Consider the following 18,729-nt stretch of genomic DNA (forward strand, 5'->3'; position numbering starts at 1 on the left):
GCATGATTTACTCAAGATGGCCCGTGCTATAGAGATAGCAGATCATCAGGCAAGTGCAATGGAGAGTGGGGATAATTTACATGTGCATAATCTCAAACATAACAGTGCACAAGGCAAGCAGGCCCCGCAACAGAAGAAATGTTATAGATGTGGACAAGATTTCCCTCACCACATGAACAAATGTCCAGCTATAGGACAAACTTGCAGTAAATGTGGAAAAGGGAACCATTTTGCAGTTGTCTGCAAATCAGCGCCCAACAAGTCTCCTCTGCCAATGACAAAGCCTGCAAATATAAAAATGGTAAATCAGGATATAGAAGAAATGTCTGTGGCTGAGAACTATGTGTTCACAACTTCTGTCACTGGCTCAGTGCAGTCTCCATGTATTACACTCACCATCTGCAACACGGATATCACCTTTACAATAGATACAGGAGCTTCGGTGGATATCATAGACAGCAATACTTATGAACAGTTGAAAACAAAGCCAGTCTTACAGCAAGTGCATACTAAAATCTTTCCATATGGATCTAAAACACCTCTAGTTACAATGGGACAGTTTGATGCTGAACTTAGCTATAAAGAAAATAGGCAGAAAACCACTTTTCACACATTACAAGGATCAGGAGGCTGTCTTCTCAGCTATCACACTGCCTTGAAGCTAGGACTCATCCAGATTGTTCATACCATAACCGACCCTGCGGACCTGGATGTACAAGCCATGGTGAACAGTTTCCCCTCCCTATTTAGTGGATTAGGAAAATTAAAGGACTCTCAAGTGCATCTTCATGTGGATGACAGTGTCCGTCCAGTAGCCCAGGCTCACAGGCGTATTCCATTTCACCTGAGAAAGAAGGTAGAAAAGGAACTCCAATTACTCATGGATGATGATGTCATTGAAACCGTTTCTGGTCCCACTCCGTGGGTCTCTCCACTTGTGGTAGTTCCAAAACCAAAGACTCCAGAGCAGGTAAGACTGTGTGTTGACATGCGCCTGCCCAACACTGCTATTCAAAGGGAAAGACACATCTCACCCACAATTGATGACATTATCAATTTATTAAATGGAGCAACTGTTTTTTCAAAACTCGACCTCAATAAGGGCTATCATCAATTAGAATTGAGTCCAGAATCCAGATACTTAACAACATTTTCCACCCATGTGGGTCTCAGAAGATACAAAAGATTAACGTTTGGGGTCTGCTCAGCAGCAGAAATTTTTCAAGATACGATAAGGAGCGTCATTCAACATATTCCAAATGCCTTTAATTACAGTGATGACATACTGGTTTTTGGGAAAACTCAAGCTGAACATAATCGTGCTCTATATGCTATCTTTGAATGTCTGCTCTCTGCTGGACTCACTTTAAACAAAGAAAAATGCGAATTTGATAAAAATTCATTGGAGTTCTATGGTCACATTTTCTCGGCGGAAGGAGTACGACCTGATCCCAAGAAAGTGGAATCCATCAGAGCAGCTTCAATTCCACAGGAAGCCAGTGAAGTGCGCTCTTTTCTTGGAATGGCAAGTTACTGTGCTAGATATATTCCAAATTTTTCGACAATCAGCACTCCATTAAGGGAACTTACGAAACAAAATTGCGTTTTTCAATGGTCCCAAGACTGTCAGGCCTCTTTTGAAACAATCAAAAACGAACTCTGCTCAACAACCACCATGGCCTATTTTGATCCAGCTCTTCGAACCGAACTGATTGTGGATGCTAGTCCCGTGGGACTGGGTGCAATTTTAGCACAATACAAGGATGACAATCAAAGTCCCCACATCATTTCCTATGCAAGTAAAAGCTTAACAAGCACTGAAAGAAAGTATTCACAACCTGAAAAAGAAAGCTTGGCAGTCGTCTGGGGATGTGAACACTTTCACTTATTTCTCTATGGCGCTCCCTTCACTATTGTCACAGATCATCAAGCTCTCCTTACAATTTTTGGAAATCCCCGAGCTAAAATGCCAGCACGGATTGAACGATGGGGTCTACGTCTACAGGACTATAATTACAAAATTGTTCACAAACCTGGAAAATACAGCAATCCGGGTGATTATCTTTCAAGACATCCCACGAATGATGATTTACCTGTGCATTCCTCCATTGAAGAATACATCCACTTTGTTGCAGCTCACGCTGTGCCAAAAGCACTTTCTGTTGATCAGTTTGTGAATACAACAACAAGTGACAAGACACTCTGTGCCTTAATACAAATTATCCAAAATAGAAGGTGGCATGAAATTCAAAAGAAAAATTTTCCTGAAGATGGGATTGATCTGAAAGAGTTAAAACTATTTTCAAATGTACGTGAGGAATTATCAGTCACTGAAGATCAACTCATCCTTCGTGGTACCAAACTGGTTGTATCTAAGGCCTTGCGCAACCTAGTCATACAGATAGCACACGAAGGTCATCTAGGAATTGTTGGCACAAAAAAGTTACTCAGAGAAAAAGTGTGGTTCCCAAATATGGATAAATTGGTGGAAGAGAAGATTGGACATTGCTCCACTTGTCAATTAATTACTCCATCATCAACTCTAGAGCCATTACAAATGTCTCCGTTACCTACTGCTGTATGGGAGGAAGTGGCAGTCGACATATATGGACCATTACCAAATGGCCAATACATTCTAGTAACAATTGATGAATATTCTAGATACCCTGTCATTTCATTCATCTCTTCAACGTCTGCTAATAGTGTCATACCAGAACTGGACGACATATTCTCTGCATATGGCATTCCAAGAGTGGTCAAAACAGATAATGGACCTCCATTCAATGGACATGTGTTTGCACAGTTTTCTGAATACTTGGGGTTCAGCCACAGAAAAATCACACCTTGCTGGCCGCAAGCCAATGGAATCGTAGAACGTTTCATGCGCACCATGGGGAAACGAATCAAGGCAGCTAGCCTGGAGCACACCCCACTGAAACAGTCACTATACAAATTCCTGCACAATTACCGCAACACGCCACATTCCACCACTAATGCTGCGCCATCTCATCTAATGTTCAGCAGAACTCTTCGTACACGGATCCCTGATGTGACCAGTCATCCCTTACCAAATGACTCTTCAGTGCGATCAACGGATTTCTTTAACAAGCAAGCCATGAAACATTATGCAGACAGAAGGCGACGGGCACAGCCATGTGCCATCAAAAGAGGTGATATGGTTGTTGTGCATCAAAAATCAACCAACAAAACCTCACCTGTATATAGTCCTGCAAAATATAATGTTACTGAGAGAAAAGGCAGTATGGTCACGGCTGAGCGAGACGGACACTCCATCACTCGAAATTCCTCACATTTTAAAATCATACCGCAGAACAATGATAATGAACTCCCACCAGTGGAAGATTTGATACCCGACGGTGGAGAGGACCAACAAGAGGTGACTGATCCGTCAGCACTGGACACCCCCAATGAACCCAAACATTACCCTACACGGGAAAGAAGGGCTCCATCGAGACTTATTGAAGAGATACAGTATAGTTTAAAAAAAAAGGGGGAATAAGACAATACAGACATATGGTTTTTCTTGGACATTTTTGTATTGTTACATTGTCAATATTTGTTTTAGGTTAACATATATATTAAAAAAAAAAAAAAAAAAAGGGGGATGATGTAATGTATAAGAATTAGATCTGTCTCTTTAAGAAAGCGAGGGCGGGAGTTGAGAGGAGTTTCAGTTTCAGTTCTGGCCTGAGGAGGAAATCTTATGCTGCTGTTATGCTGTGTGCTGGAGGAAGAAGAGGAGAATAAAATACAGTTAAAGCTTACTCTCTCTTAAATTCCTTACACCGTGTGGACATTACAGATCCTGCCAAGCTACAGGCTGTGATGGACTGGCAGGAACCCCATTCTCTCAAAGTGGTGCAGCGATTTCTGGGGTTCATCAACTATTATCGCCAGTTCATTCCCCACTTCTCAACTTTGGTAGCTCCTCTGTGTGCCCTCACCAGGAAGGGAGCTAATCCCAAATTGTGGTCAGAGGAGGTCTCCAAGGCCTTCTTATCTGTTAAATCCCATTTTGCTAGCGCTCCCATTTTGCATTGTCCCGATGTAGATAAGCCCTTCATTATTTAGGTGGATACCTCATCCGTCGGTGCTGGAGCAGTCCTCTTCCAGAACGATGCTAAAGGTCGGACGCATCCTTGCTTCTTCTCCAAGACCTTCACACCAGCGGAGAGGAATTATTCCATCAGGGATAGGGAGTTACTAGACATGAAGTGGCCTTTTCGAAGTGGAGACACCTCCTGGAGGGGGCTCGTTTTCCCTTCCAAGTTTTCACCGACCACAAAAATTTTGTCTATTTGCAAACTGCCCAGCGGTTAAACTCTCACCAGGCCAGATGGTCCCTGTTCTTCTCCTGATTCCACGTTACCCTCCATTTTTTCTCCGGGGAGAAGAACACTTGTGCCAATGCTCTCTTCCACTCCTTAGTGTCATCACAGGTGGAGGAGGAGGAGCCTCAGCTTATTGTCCCTTCAGAGAGTCTGAGAACTGTGGCTCCGGTTTCGCTAGAGTCTGTGCCCCCAGGCAAGACTTTCATTCCATCTAATTTGTAGCCAGAGGTTCTCTCTTGGGCTCACTCGTTCAGGGTGGGTGGACATTTTGGGACCAAGAGGACATCTGAGCTTTAAGCGAGGACGTACTAGTGGCCGCATATGGCCCGTGACGTCGGGGATTATATTCGGGCATGTGTCTCCTGCGCCAAGAATTGGTCTCCTTGGCAACGGCCTGCTGGGCTACTTTACACCCTGCTGGTGGCGGACAGGTCCTGGGAAATGGTCGGGATAGACTTCGTGGTAGGCTTACCCAAGTCTCGTAGCTGCACAATTATCTGGGTAGTCACTGACCATTTTTTTAAAATGATGCACTTGGTTCCGCTTCCATGGTAACCTTCTGCACGGGCCTTAGCGGCGTTGTTCATTAAACATGTTTTCCGTCTACATGGCATGCCTGATAAAATTATCAGTGATCGCGGTCCTCAGTTTGTGTGTCGGTTCTGGAGAGAGCTCTGTCGTTTACTCAGCATTGAGCTGAATCTCTCTTTTGCATACCATCCCGAGACGAATGGGTTGGTAGAGCGGGCCAACTAGTCTCTGGTCACATACTTACGACATTTTGTCTCCACCAGGCAGGATGGCTGGGCATCTTTGCTACCTTGGGCGGAATTTGCTTTGACCAATGCCGTCGCCGACTCTACTGGGCAGACTCTATTTTTCTTTAATTACGGCCAGCATCCGCGTGTCCCTGTGCCCATGCCCGTGTCATCCACCGATTCTAGGGTGGCAGACTGGGCAGTGGAGGCACGTGACATTTGGGACCACACACAGGATGCCATCCGGGCCTACACGGAGAGAATGACATTTGCTCCTGGTGACTTAGTGTGGCTCTCTAACCGTAACATCAGGCTGCGAGTTGAGTCCACTAAGTTTGCACCTCGCTACATAGGCCCTTTAAAGGTTCTGGAACAGGTTAACCCTGTGGTCTACCATTTGGCTATTCCTCCGCACATAGGTATCACCGACACTTTTCATGTATCCCTCTTAAAGCCCGTCTACATGTCCCGGTTTTCTGAGTCATCTGCTGGGACATCGGCTTCGTCCACAAATTAGTACGAGGTGAACTCTATCTTTGGGTGCAAGGTGGTACGTGGAAAAAAATACTATCTGGTGGACTGGAAGGGCCGCGGCCAGAGGATAGAACCTGTGAGCCGGTGGAGCACATTCGGGCCCTGCTGCTCATTGCAGCCTTTGAGTGTAGCAAGGCCCAAGGAAGGGGGGGCCTTAGGAGGGGGGGAATGTTAGGCGTTGAGTTCCTGCTGCTGCACAGGGGGAATCTTGAGCCATGTCCTCTGCGGTCTCCCATTCTTCTCCAGCCTCAATGGAGCCTGCTCAGCGGAGACGTCGGTCCCAGCACCTGGCCAGGACAGATACTGCATGTTTGGTTACTGCTGCCCTTCTAAGTTCAGCCATTATAACTAGTGCTGTTTGGCGGCGAGCAGGCGCTCCTGGGACTAAGTCCTGCTTTTCTCCTTCTGAGCATGCCCAGGGAAAGACCTCTCATTGGAGGTCGGATGTCACATGCTCAAGTCCTGTAGCAGCTCCTATTGGTCCACTAGGAATGTCCTGAACTACTACAGCTGTAAAAGGTTCGCATGGCAGCACGGCCATTCGCTAGTATCATTTGTGTTTGGCTGTTGCCAGTGGATACTCTACCACTCTGTATATATGTGGTGTGAGTCTGTTTAGCTTTGGGGCTGTACACTCAGGCAGGCAGCTAGCGTCAGTGGGGGCAATTAGCCTTGGCTTAGCATCTGGTTCCTTCATGTGTGCGGTTAGCACAGAAGAGTTCCAGAGCAAGCACAACTTTTAGTTAGGGTTTTAGTCCCTGTGTACAGCAACAGAGCTCGCTTTCATTTCACATGGGGTGAAGTATAACCCACGTGTGAGCTCAGTGTCCATCCACCATTACTTGCAGCAGGCATCTCTGCACGGTGGACCCCGGGCTGCGAACACACCTCGTATCTATCACCCTATTACTTGGTGCATTCCGCTAGCCATAACAATATGTCACACAAAAAAACAGCCTCAGCCCCATCTCATTCAATGGGATCCATTGAATCATTTCAGAGTTATCACTTCATAAAATGATAGTGGTTAGAATTGAAAGAATTGGCCTGGTCAGGAAGGTGAAAACAGACTCGGGGTTGAAGGTGTTAACATTAACATTTACCTAAACTCACAATTCTATTGCAACAAGAACTGAACCACAAAAGGGACAAGGTCAATCAGTACCATGCCCAAAATTAGGTAATTTTGTGGTTTTGGGTGTTCCTGTGGGAGTGGCTTAATTGTCCCAAATTTAGTATTCTAACTATTGGTAAGTATTTAGCTGTGATTTGTAAGCATGAACATGTGAACTTAATGGATAGATGTCTAGTCATTTACATTGGTCCTGAAAACATTTAGACTTTTTGACTCTAGCAAATTAATTTTTTAAATTACTTTTTACATTTTTTTTGTCACTTAATGCATTGAAATCTAAATTTGAACCACTTGTAAGTAAACTTGCACCACCAATAAACAATACTTTGCAATATTTGCATAAGGAGGTAAATATCTGTGAAAATGTGATATTATTGACTGCACGTATTGCCTTAAAGGTTTTCAGAAATTATTCTGTCTTACCTTAAATTCATTTGGAACTACAAGTTTGGGTGTTTCTAGTCCACACATGACATCAACAGTACAAAACACAACTATAGTTAGTATTACTGAGAAATCACCAGTCAACTTTCTTATCTGGAAAAAAAACAAAAATTGATGACATAAAAAAATAAAAAACTACATCAAGATAAATATAGTACATACAGTTGAAACCAGATATTTACATACACTATATAAAAAGACACATTTGCATCTATTTCTCAGTATGTGACATGAATTCAGAATAAACCTTTCCCATTTTAGGTTAATTAGGATAACCATAATTATTAATATTTGCCAAATGTCAGAATAATGAGAGATAGAGAGAATGTTTTAAGGCATTTTTATTACTTACGGCAAAGTCAAAAGTTTACCAAGACTAAGATTACTGTGCCTTTAAACAATTCTGGACTGCCCATATAATGATGTCATGTGTTTTGGCAACATCTGAGTTAATTAGAGACACACCTGTGGATGTACACTGCTAAAAAAATAAAGGGAACACTAAAATCCCACATCCTAGATATCACTGAATGAAATATTCCAGTTGTAAATCTTTATTCATTACATAGTAGAATGTGTTGAGAGCAATAAAACCTAAAAATGATCAACATAAATCACAACTAATATCCCATGGAGGTCTGGAGTTGGAATGATGCTCAAAATCAAAGTGGAAAATGAAGTTACAGGCTGATCCAACTTCAGTTGAAATGACTCAAGACAAGGAAATGATGCTCAGTAGTGTGTGTGGCCTCCACAGGCCTATATGATCTTCCTATAATGCCTGGGCATGCTCCTGATGAGGCGGCGGATGGTCTCCTGAGGGATCTCCTCCCATACTTGGACTAAAGCATCTGCCAACTCCTGGTCAGTCTGTGGTGCAATGTGACATTGGTGGATGGTGCGAGACATGATGTCCTAGATATGTTAAATCGGATTCAGGTCTGGGGAACGGTTGGGTCAGTCCATAGCTTCAATGCCTTCATCTTGCAGGAGCTGCTGACACAATCCAGCCACATGAGGGCTGGCATTGTCCTGCATTAGGAGGAACCCAGGACGAACCACACCAGCATATGATCTCACAAGGGGTCTGAGGATCTCATCCCGGTACCTAATGGCAATCAGGCTACCTCTAGCGAGCACATGGAGGGCTATGCGGCCCTACAAAGAAATGCCACCCCACACAATTACAGGCCCACTGCCAAACCGGTCATGCTGAAGGATATTGCAGGCAGCAGATTGCTCTCCACGACGTCTCCAGACTTGTCACGTATGTCACACGTGCTCAGTGGGAACCTGCTTTCATCTGTGAAGAGCACAGGACACCAGTGGCAAATTTGCCAATCCTGGTGTTCTGTGGCAAATGCCAAGCATCCTGCACGATATTGGGCTGTGAGCACAACACCCATCTGTGGACGTCAGGCACTCAGACCATCCTCATGGAGTCAGTTTCTAACCATTTGTGCAGACACATGCACATTTGTGGCCTGCTGGAGGGTCATTTTGCAGGGCTCTGGCAGTTCTCCTGTTCCTCTTTACACAAAGACTGAGGTAGCAGTCCCGCTGCTGGGTTGTTGCCCTCCTATGGCCCCCCTCCACGTTTCCTGGTTTACTGTCCTGTTTCCTATAGCACCTCCAGCCTATGGACACTACGCTGACAGATACAGCAAACCTTCCTGCCACAGCTCATATTGAGGTGCCATCCTGGATAAGCTGCACTACCTGAGCTACTTGTGTGGGTTGTAGAGTGCGTATCATGCTACCATGAGTGTGAAAGCACAACCAACATTCAAAAATGACCAAAACATCACCCAGAAAGCATTGGTACTGAGATGTGGTATGTGGTCCCCACCTGAAGAACCACTCCTTTATTCAGTGTGTCTTGATAATTGCCAATAATTTCCATCTGTTGTCCATTCCATTTGCACAACAGCATGTGAAATTCATTGTCAAACAGTGTCGCTTCCTAAGGAGACAGTTTGATTTCACAGAAGTTTGATTTGCTTGGAGTTATATTCTGTTGTTAAAGAGTTGTTTATTTGAGCAGTGTATTTTAATGCACACCTGAAACACAATGCTTCTTTATGTAACATCATGGGAAAGTCTAAAGAAATCAACCAAGATATCAGGAAGGGAGTTGTGGACTTGCACAAGTCTGACTCATCCTTGGATACAATTTCAAGATAACTGAAGGTGCCTCGTTCATCTATACAAACAATTAAACACAAGTACAAACAAGATGGGAATGTCCAGACATCATACCGCTCAAGAAGGAGAAGGGTCCTCTGTCCTAGAGATGAACGTGCTTTGGTCTGACATGTGCAAATCAACCCAAGGACAAAAGCAAAATACCTTGTCAAGATGATGGCAGAAGCTGGTAAGATTGTGTCAATATCCACAATGAAAAGAATACTGTACCAACATAGGCTGAAAGGCCACTCTGCCAGGAAGAAGCCATTACTCCAAAACAAACATGAAAAAGCCAGAATAATGCTTGCAAATGCACACAGGAACATAGACCTTAATTTTTGGTACCATGTCATGTGGTCTCATGAATCTAAAATTGAACTTCTTTGGTATAATTACCATCATTACGTTTGGAGGAAAATGGAGAAGCTTGGAAGCCTAAGAACACCATCCCAACTGAGAAAAGAAGATTATGTGGCAATACTGAAGCAACATCTCAATACATCAGCCAGGAAGTTAAAGCTTGGGCAGAAATGCGTCTTCCAACTGGACAATTACCGTACTCAAAGTATGTTGCCAAAATAGTAAAAAAGTGGCTTAAGGATAACAAAGTCAATGTTTTGGAGTGTCCATCACAAAGCCCTGATCTCAATCCTATTGAAAATGTATGGGCAAAGCCGAAAAGGCAGGTGTGAGCAAGGCGACCTACGGTCCTGGATCAGTTACACCAGTTTTGTCAGGAGAAATGGGCTCAAATTATGACCAACTCTTGTGAGAAGCCTGTGGAAGGATATCCCAAATGTTTACCCCAAGTCATTCAGCTTAAGTGCAATGGTACCAAATACTAATGAAATATATGTAAACTTTTGACTTTGCAGTAAGTAATAAAAATGCCTTAAAACATTCTCTCTTTCTCATTATTATGGCATTTGGCAAATATTAATAATTATGGTAATCCTAATTTACCTAAAACGGGAAATGTTTATTCTGATTTTATGTCAGATATTGAAACAAACATGCATATGTGTCTTTTTATATAGTGTACGTAAACTTCTGATTTCAACTGTATCCATATCTGCAATTGTTCAGGCAACAGTTATCTCATGCGCCAAGTATAACCATTGCCCTTATAAAGGAGCTCAACAGTCTGAAACACAATGGACACACAGTATATAAGTGTATAGAGAAAATCCCCAAAATGGGAACATCCACTGTAATTTATTCATAGATTTCGGATAAGAATGACAGAAAAACAGCACAATGCAGAGTTTAAAGATAAAATGCTCTACAATTGTTATATTTTGGAAGATACAAATATTTTCTTAAACAGGCATATCTGGAGAGTTGATAGATCATCATAAAGAGATTTTTCAGTCTTGTGGTGAAAGTACGCAGTCAATCTATGTGACCGCAGACTTTTGAATCCTTAAAGCCCGTACACCGCACACTGTCAGTTATCGCTGCTCAGAGCAGGCAGTCACATGATTGCAAGTATGCAATTTGCATACATGTGGTTGTAAAGGGGTATAATATGTCCTTGCATGTCCTGCTCATCCCGCTTCCGTGCGTTCTGATCTGTATATAACTATTTGTATAATACTTTGCATATGATATATTGCTGCTGTATATTTACTAAAATGTGGTTACGTAGGGAAAGTGTAGTGCCCAGATTTGGCCACAAGATGGGGCACATTATAGTTGTAGATAGAGTACTTTACATAGTTAAGTTAGGAGGGGCTTACTGTAGGTTAAGCTGCAGGATTTCCTGAATAGGAGTCAGTCAGGGCTAGGGAGCCCGTAGAACCTGCAGGGCCTAGTGCCCTGGAGTGACGCAGTGACCCCCACAACTTATGTGAGAAGCCCAGCCATCCCAGGCCTTCACAGGCAGTGACAAGCAGTGACAGTGATAGCAGCAGCCGGAGCAGTGGAAGTCACCGCAGTAAAGACGGGCAGGTCACTCACCATGTGGCGGCTGATTACATGGACTGATGCCATCATATCTGGTTCAAAACAGACGAGCGAACTCCCAGTCATAGTGCAGCTGAACAGGGAGGATGCTGAGGAGCTGTATGATACGGTCCAACCCGGTAACGCGCCTTGTGACAGAAGGAGGAGTACAGGGAAAGAGGAGGAGGTGTACTACGGGGTAGCACGGTGGCGCAGTGGATAAGCACAGCATCCTTGCAGTGCTGGAGTCTTGGGTTCAAGCCCCACTAAGAACAACATCTGCAAAGAGTTTATATGTTCTCTCCGTGTTTGCGTGGGTTTCCTCCGGCTTCTTCGGTTTCCTCCCACATTCCAAAGACATACTGATAGGGAATTTAGATTGTGAGCCCCAACGGGGACAGCGACGATAATGTGTGCAACCTGTAAAGCGCTGCGGAATATGTTAGCGCTATATAAAGATAAAGATTATTATTATTATTACTACTTGAAATGTAACAGAAATGAATGTGCTGTGTTCTGAAGCCAGTAAAGTCGTTCAGTTAAAAGTTGGAACAGACTGTGTCTCAGTTTTTGTGAAACCGTATCATGGAGGCCTCCAGCAACAAAGGAGAGACCCTGATGGCGCAGAAGGAGAAGCCACAGGTTTGCAGACTAAGGAGCACCGTGTTTATGTGGGGGAGGCTGCGATGCAGCGGGAGTCCTCAGCCATGACTACTGACCTGGCCTACCATTACATTGTCATGTGTGGATTAGACATGCTCTCCCTCACTCAATACAGTTGAATTGAATGAGGTGAGCACATGTAGTCGGAACGTGCTGGAGAATGCAAATTGTATCCAAGTAGCGATATTAGAGAATCCTGTGTGTGCACTGTAAGGATTAAGAAGTCTGCAGACACCTTGAGTGACTGAAGACTCTCACCACAAGAATGGATAATAATAATCTTTATTTTTATATAGCTCTAACATATCCCGCAGCGCTTTACAGACATCATCGCTGTCCCCGTTGGGGCTCACAATCTAAATTCCCTTTCAGTATGTCTGCGGAATGTGGGAGGAAACTGGAGAACCCGGAGGAAACCCATGCAAACACAGAGATCATACAAACTTTTTGCAGATGTTGTCCTTGGTGGGGTTTAAACCCAGGACACCAGCACTGCAAGGCTGCTGTGCTATCCACTGAGCCACTGTGCTGCCCCAGGATAACCTCTTAAATTGTAATGCGTGTATGCAACTTAAATATGAGAATCAATCTGTAGAGTTAAATACTTGGTGCGTACATGGGGGGTCTACTTACAGGATGTTTAAATGAGCATAATAGCAGTGAAAAAAACACTCAACAGTAGTGTTGAGCGATACCTTCCAATATCCAGAAGTATCGGTATCGGATTGGATCGGCCGATCTCCAAAAAATATCGGATATCGCCGATACCAATACCCGATACCAATGCAAGTCAATGGGACACAAATATCTGAACGTAAATAAGCCCTTTCTGTCCTTCTATATCCTGTTCTGGAGGGGGAAAGAATGTGGGCGGTGCGTGGGTGGTTCGTGGGCGGACACTGTGCGTGTCTGTATGCGGGCTGCCAGGGCTGTATGCGACCTGCCGGAGCTCTATGCGGGCCTGCTGGAACTATATGCGGGCTCCCGGGGCTCTATGCAACCTGCCGGGGCTCTATGCGGGCTGCCGGGGCTCTATGCAGCCATCTGGGGCTCTATGCGTGTGTGCAGGCATCGTCCGATGGGACTACAAGTCCCATCGGACGATGCGTGCTACACTGACAATGATTGACACATTAGCCAATGATGAGACAGTAGTAGTCCCATCATCAGGCTAATGTGTTGAATGAACAAAAAAAAAAACACATACATACTCCAAACATACATACTCCATACATACATACTCCATACATACTCCATACAGTACATACATAAAGACATACAGTACATTAAACATAGAGTACATACTCACCGTTACTTATCACTTTGCTCCCCGAAGCCAGTGTCATCTGTAAAAAAGATTAAAATTACAAACAACGAATATACTCCCTGTCCGCAGAAATCCAGGAGGGTCCCACGACGATCTCCCGTGGAGAACAGCAGTATCAGCTGATGTGACTGCTCTCTAGGGGCTCCAGAAGCACAATGACTGGAGGAAGGTATCCTTCCACACTGTATTCCTCTGCCGCTGTAAAAAAAAAATAGTCCCTAGTCTCACTTTTGGCATTGCTGGGTGAGAAATTTTCCCACGCAGCAGTTGCCATAAAGTGAGACTTTGTCCTAAGGTAATCTCTCAGTGATGCACTGCAGGAGATATTGTCGCCTGTCAGTGTGTCACTGAGGGTCCTATAGAGCAGTGACATCACCCGATCTCACTGTTCTATAGGGGAGATCTGTTATGATCTGGTGACCTTGGAGCAGCATGAGAACTTTCACTGGAGTAGGTGGTCACTATACTGACCGCAATCCTGAACTTAACACCGCAACTAGAAGTAGCCGTGGAGTGTACCTAACAATCCTAGACACCTCGTCACAGCCGGAGGACTAAATACCCCTAAAGATGGAAAAAGGAATACTATCTTGCCTCAGAGCAGATCCCCAAAGGATAGACAGCCCCCCACAAATATTGGCGGTGAGTCAGAGAGGAAAAAACATACACAGGCAGAAAAACAGGATTTAGCACAGGAGGCCACTTTAGCTAAATAGGACAGGATAGGACAGATTTCTGTGCGATCAGTATTAAAACCCTTCAAAAATATCCACAGCAGAATATACAAAAACTTCCTACATCTAACTAAAGATGTAGGAGCGTATATCTGCAACTCCAGCGAATCCTACAATCAGAGCAGGAATACAAACAAAAACAAGCACACAGCAGTGTGCCACAGACACAAAAAAACAAACACTTACCTTTGCTGAATTTGGCAGCTAAGCAGGAGAAGCCAGAAAGTGAACCAACACTTCACAAGGAACATTGACAACTGGCAAGGGCTAATGAATCCTGCACACTTAAATATCCCAGTCAGAATTGTAATCAGCAGATACACCTGGCCAGGACTGCGACTCAGAGACAACTGCATTCCCACCTACAACCACTGGAGGGAACCCAAGAGCAGAATTCACAACAGAGATCGTCGTGGGACACTCGATATTAAAGGGAACCTGTCACCGCAAAAATCGCGGGTGAGGTAAGCCCACCGGCATCAGGGGCTTATCTGCAGCATTCTGTAATGCTGTAGATAAGCCCCCGATGTTACCTGAAAGAGGAGAAAAAGACGTTATATTATACTCACCCAGGGGCGGTCCCGCTGCTGGTGCGGTTGGATGGGTGTCTCTGGTCCGCTGCGGCGCCTCTCATCTTCATTCCAAGACGTCCTCTTCTGATCTTCAGCCACGGCTCCGGCGCAGGCGTACTTTGCTCTGCCCTGTTGAGGGCAGACAAAGTACTGCAGTGCGCAGGCGCCGGGCCTCTGACCTTTCCGGCACCTGCGCACTGCAGTACTATCCTCTGCCCTCAAGAGGGCAGAGCAAAGTACGCCTGCGCCGCAGCCGTGGCTGAAGATCAGAAGAGGACGTCTTGTAATGAAGATGGGAGGCGCCGCAGCGGACCAGAGACACCCATCCAACCTGACCAGCAGCAGGACCGCCCCTGGGTGAGTACAATATAACGTCTTTTTCTCCTCTTTCAGGTAACATCGCGGGCTTATCTACAGCATTACAGAATGCTGCAGATAAGCCCCTGATGCCGGTGGGCTTACCTCACCCACGATTTTCGGGGTGACAGGTTCACTTTAATTGGACTACGGCGGACAGGTAGTATACGGTTTATTATTTTACGTTTTTTGCAGGCGCTGAAGTATGGTAAGTATGGTTAAATGAAGAATATTAACATACTTTTTTCCTAATGTGTGCCTGTTTTATTAACCCTTTATTACTATTGGATTATTAATGGATAGGCGTCTTATTGACGCCTCTCCGTTATTAACCCAGCTTAATGTCACCTTACAATAGCAAGGTGACATTAACCCTTTATTACCCCATATCCCACCACTACACGGGAGTGGGAAGAGAGGGGCTAAGTACCGGAATTGGCGCATCTTACAGATGCACCATTTCTGGGGCGGCTGCAGACTTGTATTTGTACTCGGGAGGGGGGCAATATCCATGGCCCCTATCTAGGCTATGAATATCAGCCCGCAGCTGTCTGCGTATCCTTTCTGGCTATAAAATATAGGGGGACCCCATGTCATTTTTTGGGGGGTTTCCCATAGCAGGCTACAAATATTGGCCCCCGGCCGTCAGCTTTCCCCCTCTGGTGCAGAAAATTGCGAGGGAGCCAATGCCGGTTTATTTTCTTAAATTAACCGCTCTTTAAGGCCTCTTTCACACTTGCATTAGTACGGGTCCGTCGCTATGCGTCGGGCCGACGTACCGACGCACGTTATGAAATTTGTGCACGACGTGGGCAGCAGATGCAGTTTTTCAACGCAACCACTGCCCATTCTGAAGTGCAGAGAGGAGGCGGAGTTTCAGCCGCAAAAGCGCGGTAGAAAATGGCGGCCGCAATGGCCAAAAAAAACGTTCACTTGAACGGTGGGATATTGGGTAATAAGGGGTTAATGTCACCTTGCTATTGTAAGGTGACATTGAGCTGGGTTAATAACGGAGAGGTATCAATAAGACGCCTATCCATTATTAATCCAATAGTAAGAAAGGGTTAATAAAACACGCACACATTAGGAAAAAAGTATGTTAATATTCTTCATTTAACCATACTTACCATACTTCAGCGCCTGCAAAAAACTTAGAATAATAAACCGTATACTACCTGTCCGCCGTAGTCCAATTAATAACGAGTGTCCCACGACAATCTCCCCTATAGAACAGTGACATCGGATGATGTCACTGCTCTATAGGACCCTCAGTGACACACTCACAGGAGACAATGGCTCCTGCACTGCATCACTGAGAGGTTACCTTAGGACTAAGTCTCACTTTATGGCAATTGCTGCGTGGGAAAATTTCTCACCCAGCAATGCCAAAAGTGAGACTAGGGACTATTTTTTTTACAGCGGCAGAGGAATATAGTGCAGAAGGATACCTTCCTCCAGTCATTGTGTTTCTGGAGCCCCTAGAGAGCGTTTGCATCAGCTGATGCTGCTGCACTCCACGGGAGATCGTCATGGGACACTCGTGGATTTCTGCGGGCAGGGAGTATATTGGTTGTTTGTTATTTTAATCTTTTTTACAGATAACACTGGCTTCGGGGAACAAAGTGACAAGTAATGGTGAGTATGAACTCTATGTTTAATATACTGTATGTCTATATGTATGTATTGTATGTAATGTATGAATGTACTGTATGGAGTATTTATGGAGTATGTATGGAGTAGGAATGGAGTATGTATGTGTTTTTATTTTTTCATTCAACATATTAGCCGGATGATGGGACTACCACTATCCCATCATTAGCTAATGTGTCAATCACTGTCAGTGTAGCAGGCATCGTCCGATGGGACTTGTAGTCCCATTGGACGATGCCTGCACACACGCATAGAGCCCCGGCACGCCGCACAGAGCCCCAGCACGCCGCATAGAGCCCCAGCACGCCGCATAGAGCCCCGGCAGCCCACAAAGAGCCCCGCAGGTCTCAGGGCCCCGGCAGGCCCACATACAGCCCAGGCAAGCCCGCATAGAGCCCCGGCAGGCCCGCATAGAGCCCCAGCAGGCTCATACAGACCCCCGGCAGCCTGCATAGAGCCCTGGCAGGCACGCACAGACCCCGCCCACACACACGCAGTCTCCGCCCACGCACCGCCCACACTCCATTATAGTGCATAATTGCACTATAGGAACTTCCGATTCCGGTATCCGATATCGCTAAAGTATCAGAACTCGGTATCGGAATATATATTTGCAGTATCGGAATACTCAACACTACTCAACAGGTAAAAATTATCTTTTTGAGATGTCAGCACTTAATATTTCATATGATATTGTTTTAGTAGTCCTGTATTGATGTCTTATTGATGAACATGAAAAAGATAGAAGAAATGTTCTAATTTTTAAACATTTCCATTTCTATGACACTTACAGATGTAGATAAATATCTGCTTGTCTGGAAACTTTTAAGGGATGCAGTGCAAAGAAATGTGCCCAAGAAGAGAATTATAGACATTAGGAAAACATCAGGCACATAGTTGCAGCTAATTCCCTCTAGATGTCCACCAAACTCAATACACTGTCCTTGAGTCAGATTTATAAGATCTTTCGTATTCTGTGGAGATAAAAGCAGATGCACACAAGGGGAAAACATGAAATGAAAACCAAACATTGCAAAGACACAAACATATTTAAAAAAAATGCAAGCACTAAACACAAAATAAATGATACATTTGTAGAAATTGAAGAACTTGCAGTTAGCCATTAAGCGTTTACTCCATCACTGGACTAGACTTTTTCAATGTCCCTAATGTGCCTATTAAAGAAAGCAAAATAAAAAAAAATCTATATCTCATGGACTGGTGCCACTTTTTCACACCGCGCACTGTGATCTCCGGCAATCTCAATACATTGTTTATGTCATGTAAGTGTTGCTAACATTGGCCCCTGACTGTTTTGAGATTGTCTGGGGACAGTATGTTATCAATAGCAACTAAAATATGTTCACCCTGTGTTACCTGTCTTCCCTTTATTAGAATAATGCAAAGAAGTGCAGGAGAAAGAAGAAGGAAAACCTACCACATGATGAAAAGAATCATACAATGTCAAATTGCTTGCAGACTCATTTCCTGCAATAAATAATAATAATGTATGAACAAACAGAACAAAATTGATAAAATCCTGGAAACATGTAAATTGCAGATACATAATATGAATAATAAACAGTTAGATAATATACACACATTGAACATTGCTTTACAATTAACAAATAGAATCAATCTATATGCAAAGTTGATAATTTTTTTGACCCTTTTGCAAACTTTAGAACTGAGTCAGACTGCCGTATTTCTTGCGAGAATCGCATGGCACTGCATGGACTGACCTGGCACCTCTCCTGACCTGAGCAAGACAGCGTGATGGATTACTATGCAGTTTCCAGGCTCAGGTCAGGAGAGTGGACAGCCAGTACCAGGTTTACCATGGGATTCTCGCAGGAGAAATATAACAGCAAAACGTTTCAGTCATGATGAACAAATGACCTTCATCAGTTACTGAAAGTTACAAAATTATCAAAGAAATATTATAGAAACAATATATAAAAAATAAGGTATATACAAAATGTTCATGGCACTGTGTAGACAAGATGAATCATGGTTCAAAGAAGAATAAATACATCATGGCACAGTCACATAGGGTATGGCAAAAGATGAGC

General features: G+C 44.2%; 1 protein-coding gene across 2 annotated transcripts in view; it reads right to left on the reverse strand.

The window, feature by feature from the left end:
• Positions 1 to 18,729, reverse strand: part of SLC4A9 (solute carrier family 4 member 9) — an 859,184-nt gene that overhangs the window by 247,161 nt on the left and 593,294 nt on the right. For both annotated transcript variants that reach the window (XM_069763883.1, XM_069763884.1), the window contains exons 12-14: positions 18,096 to 18,145; positions 17,449 to 17,631; positions 7,203 to 7,316 (exon numbers count right to left, since the gene is read on the reverse strand). In XM_069763883.1, the coding sequence (XP_069619984.1) occupies positions 7,203 to 7,316; positions 17,449 to 17,631; positions 18,096 to 18,145 (347 nt within the window). The remainder of the gene's footprint in view (positions 1 to 7,202; positions 7,317 to 17,448; positions 17,632 to 18,095; positions 18,146 to 18,729) is intronic.

Source organism: Ranitomeya imitator, chromosome 4 (assembly GCF_032444005.1).
Source record: "Ranitomeya imitator isolate aRanImi1 chromosome 4, aRanImi1.pri, whole genome shotgun sequence".
Lineage (NCBI taxonomy): Eukaryota > Metazoa > Chordata > Amphibia > Anura > Dendrobatidae > Ranitomeya > Ranitomeya imitator.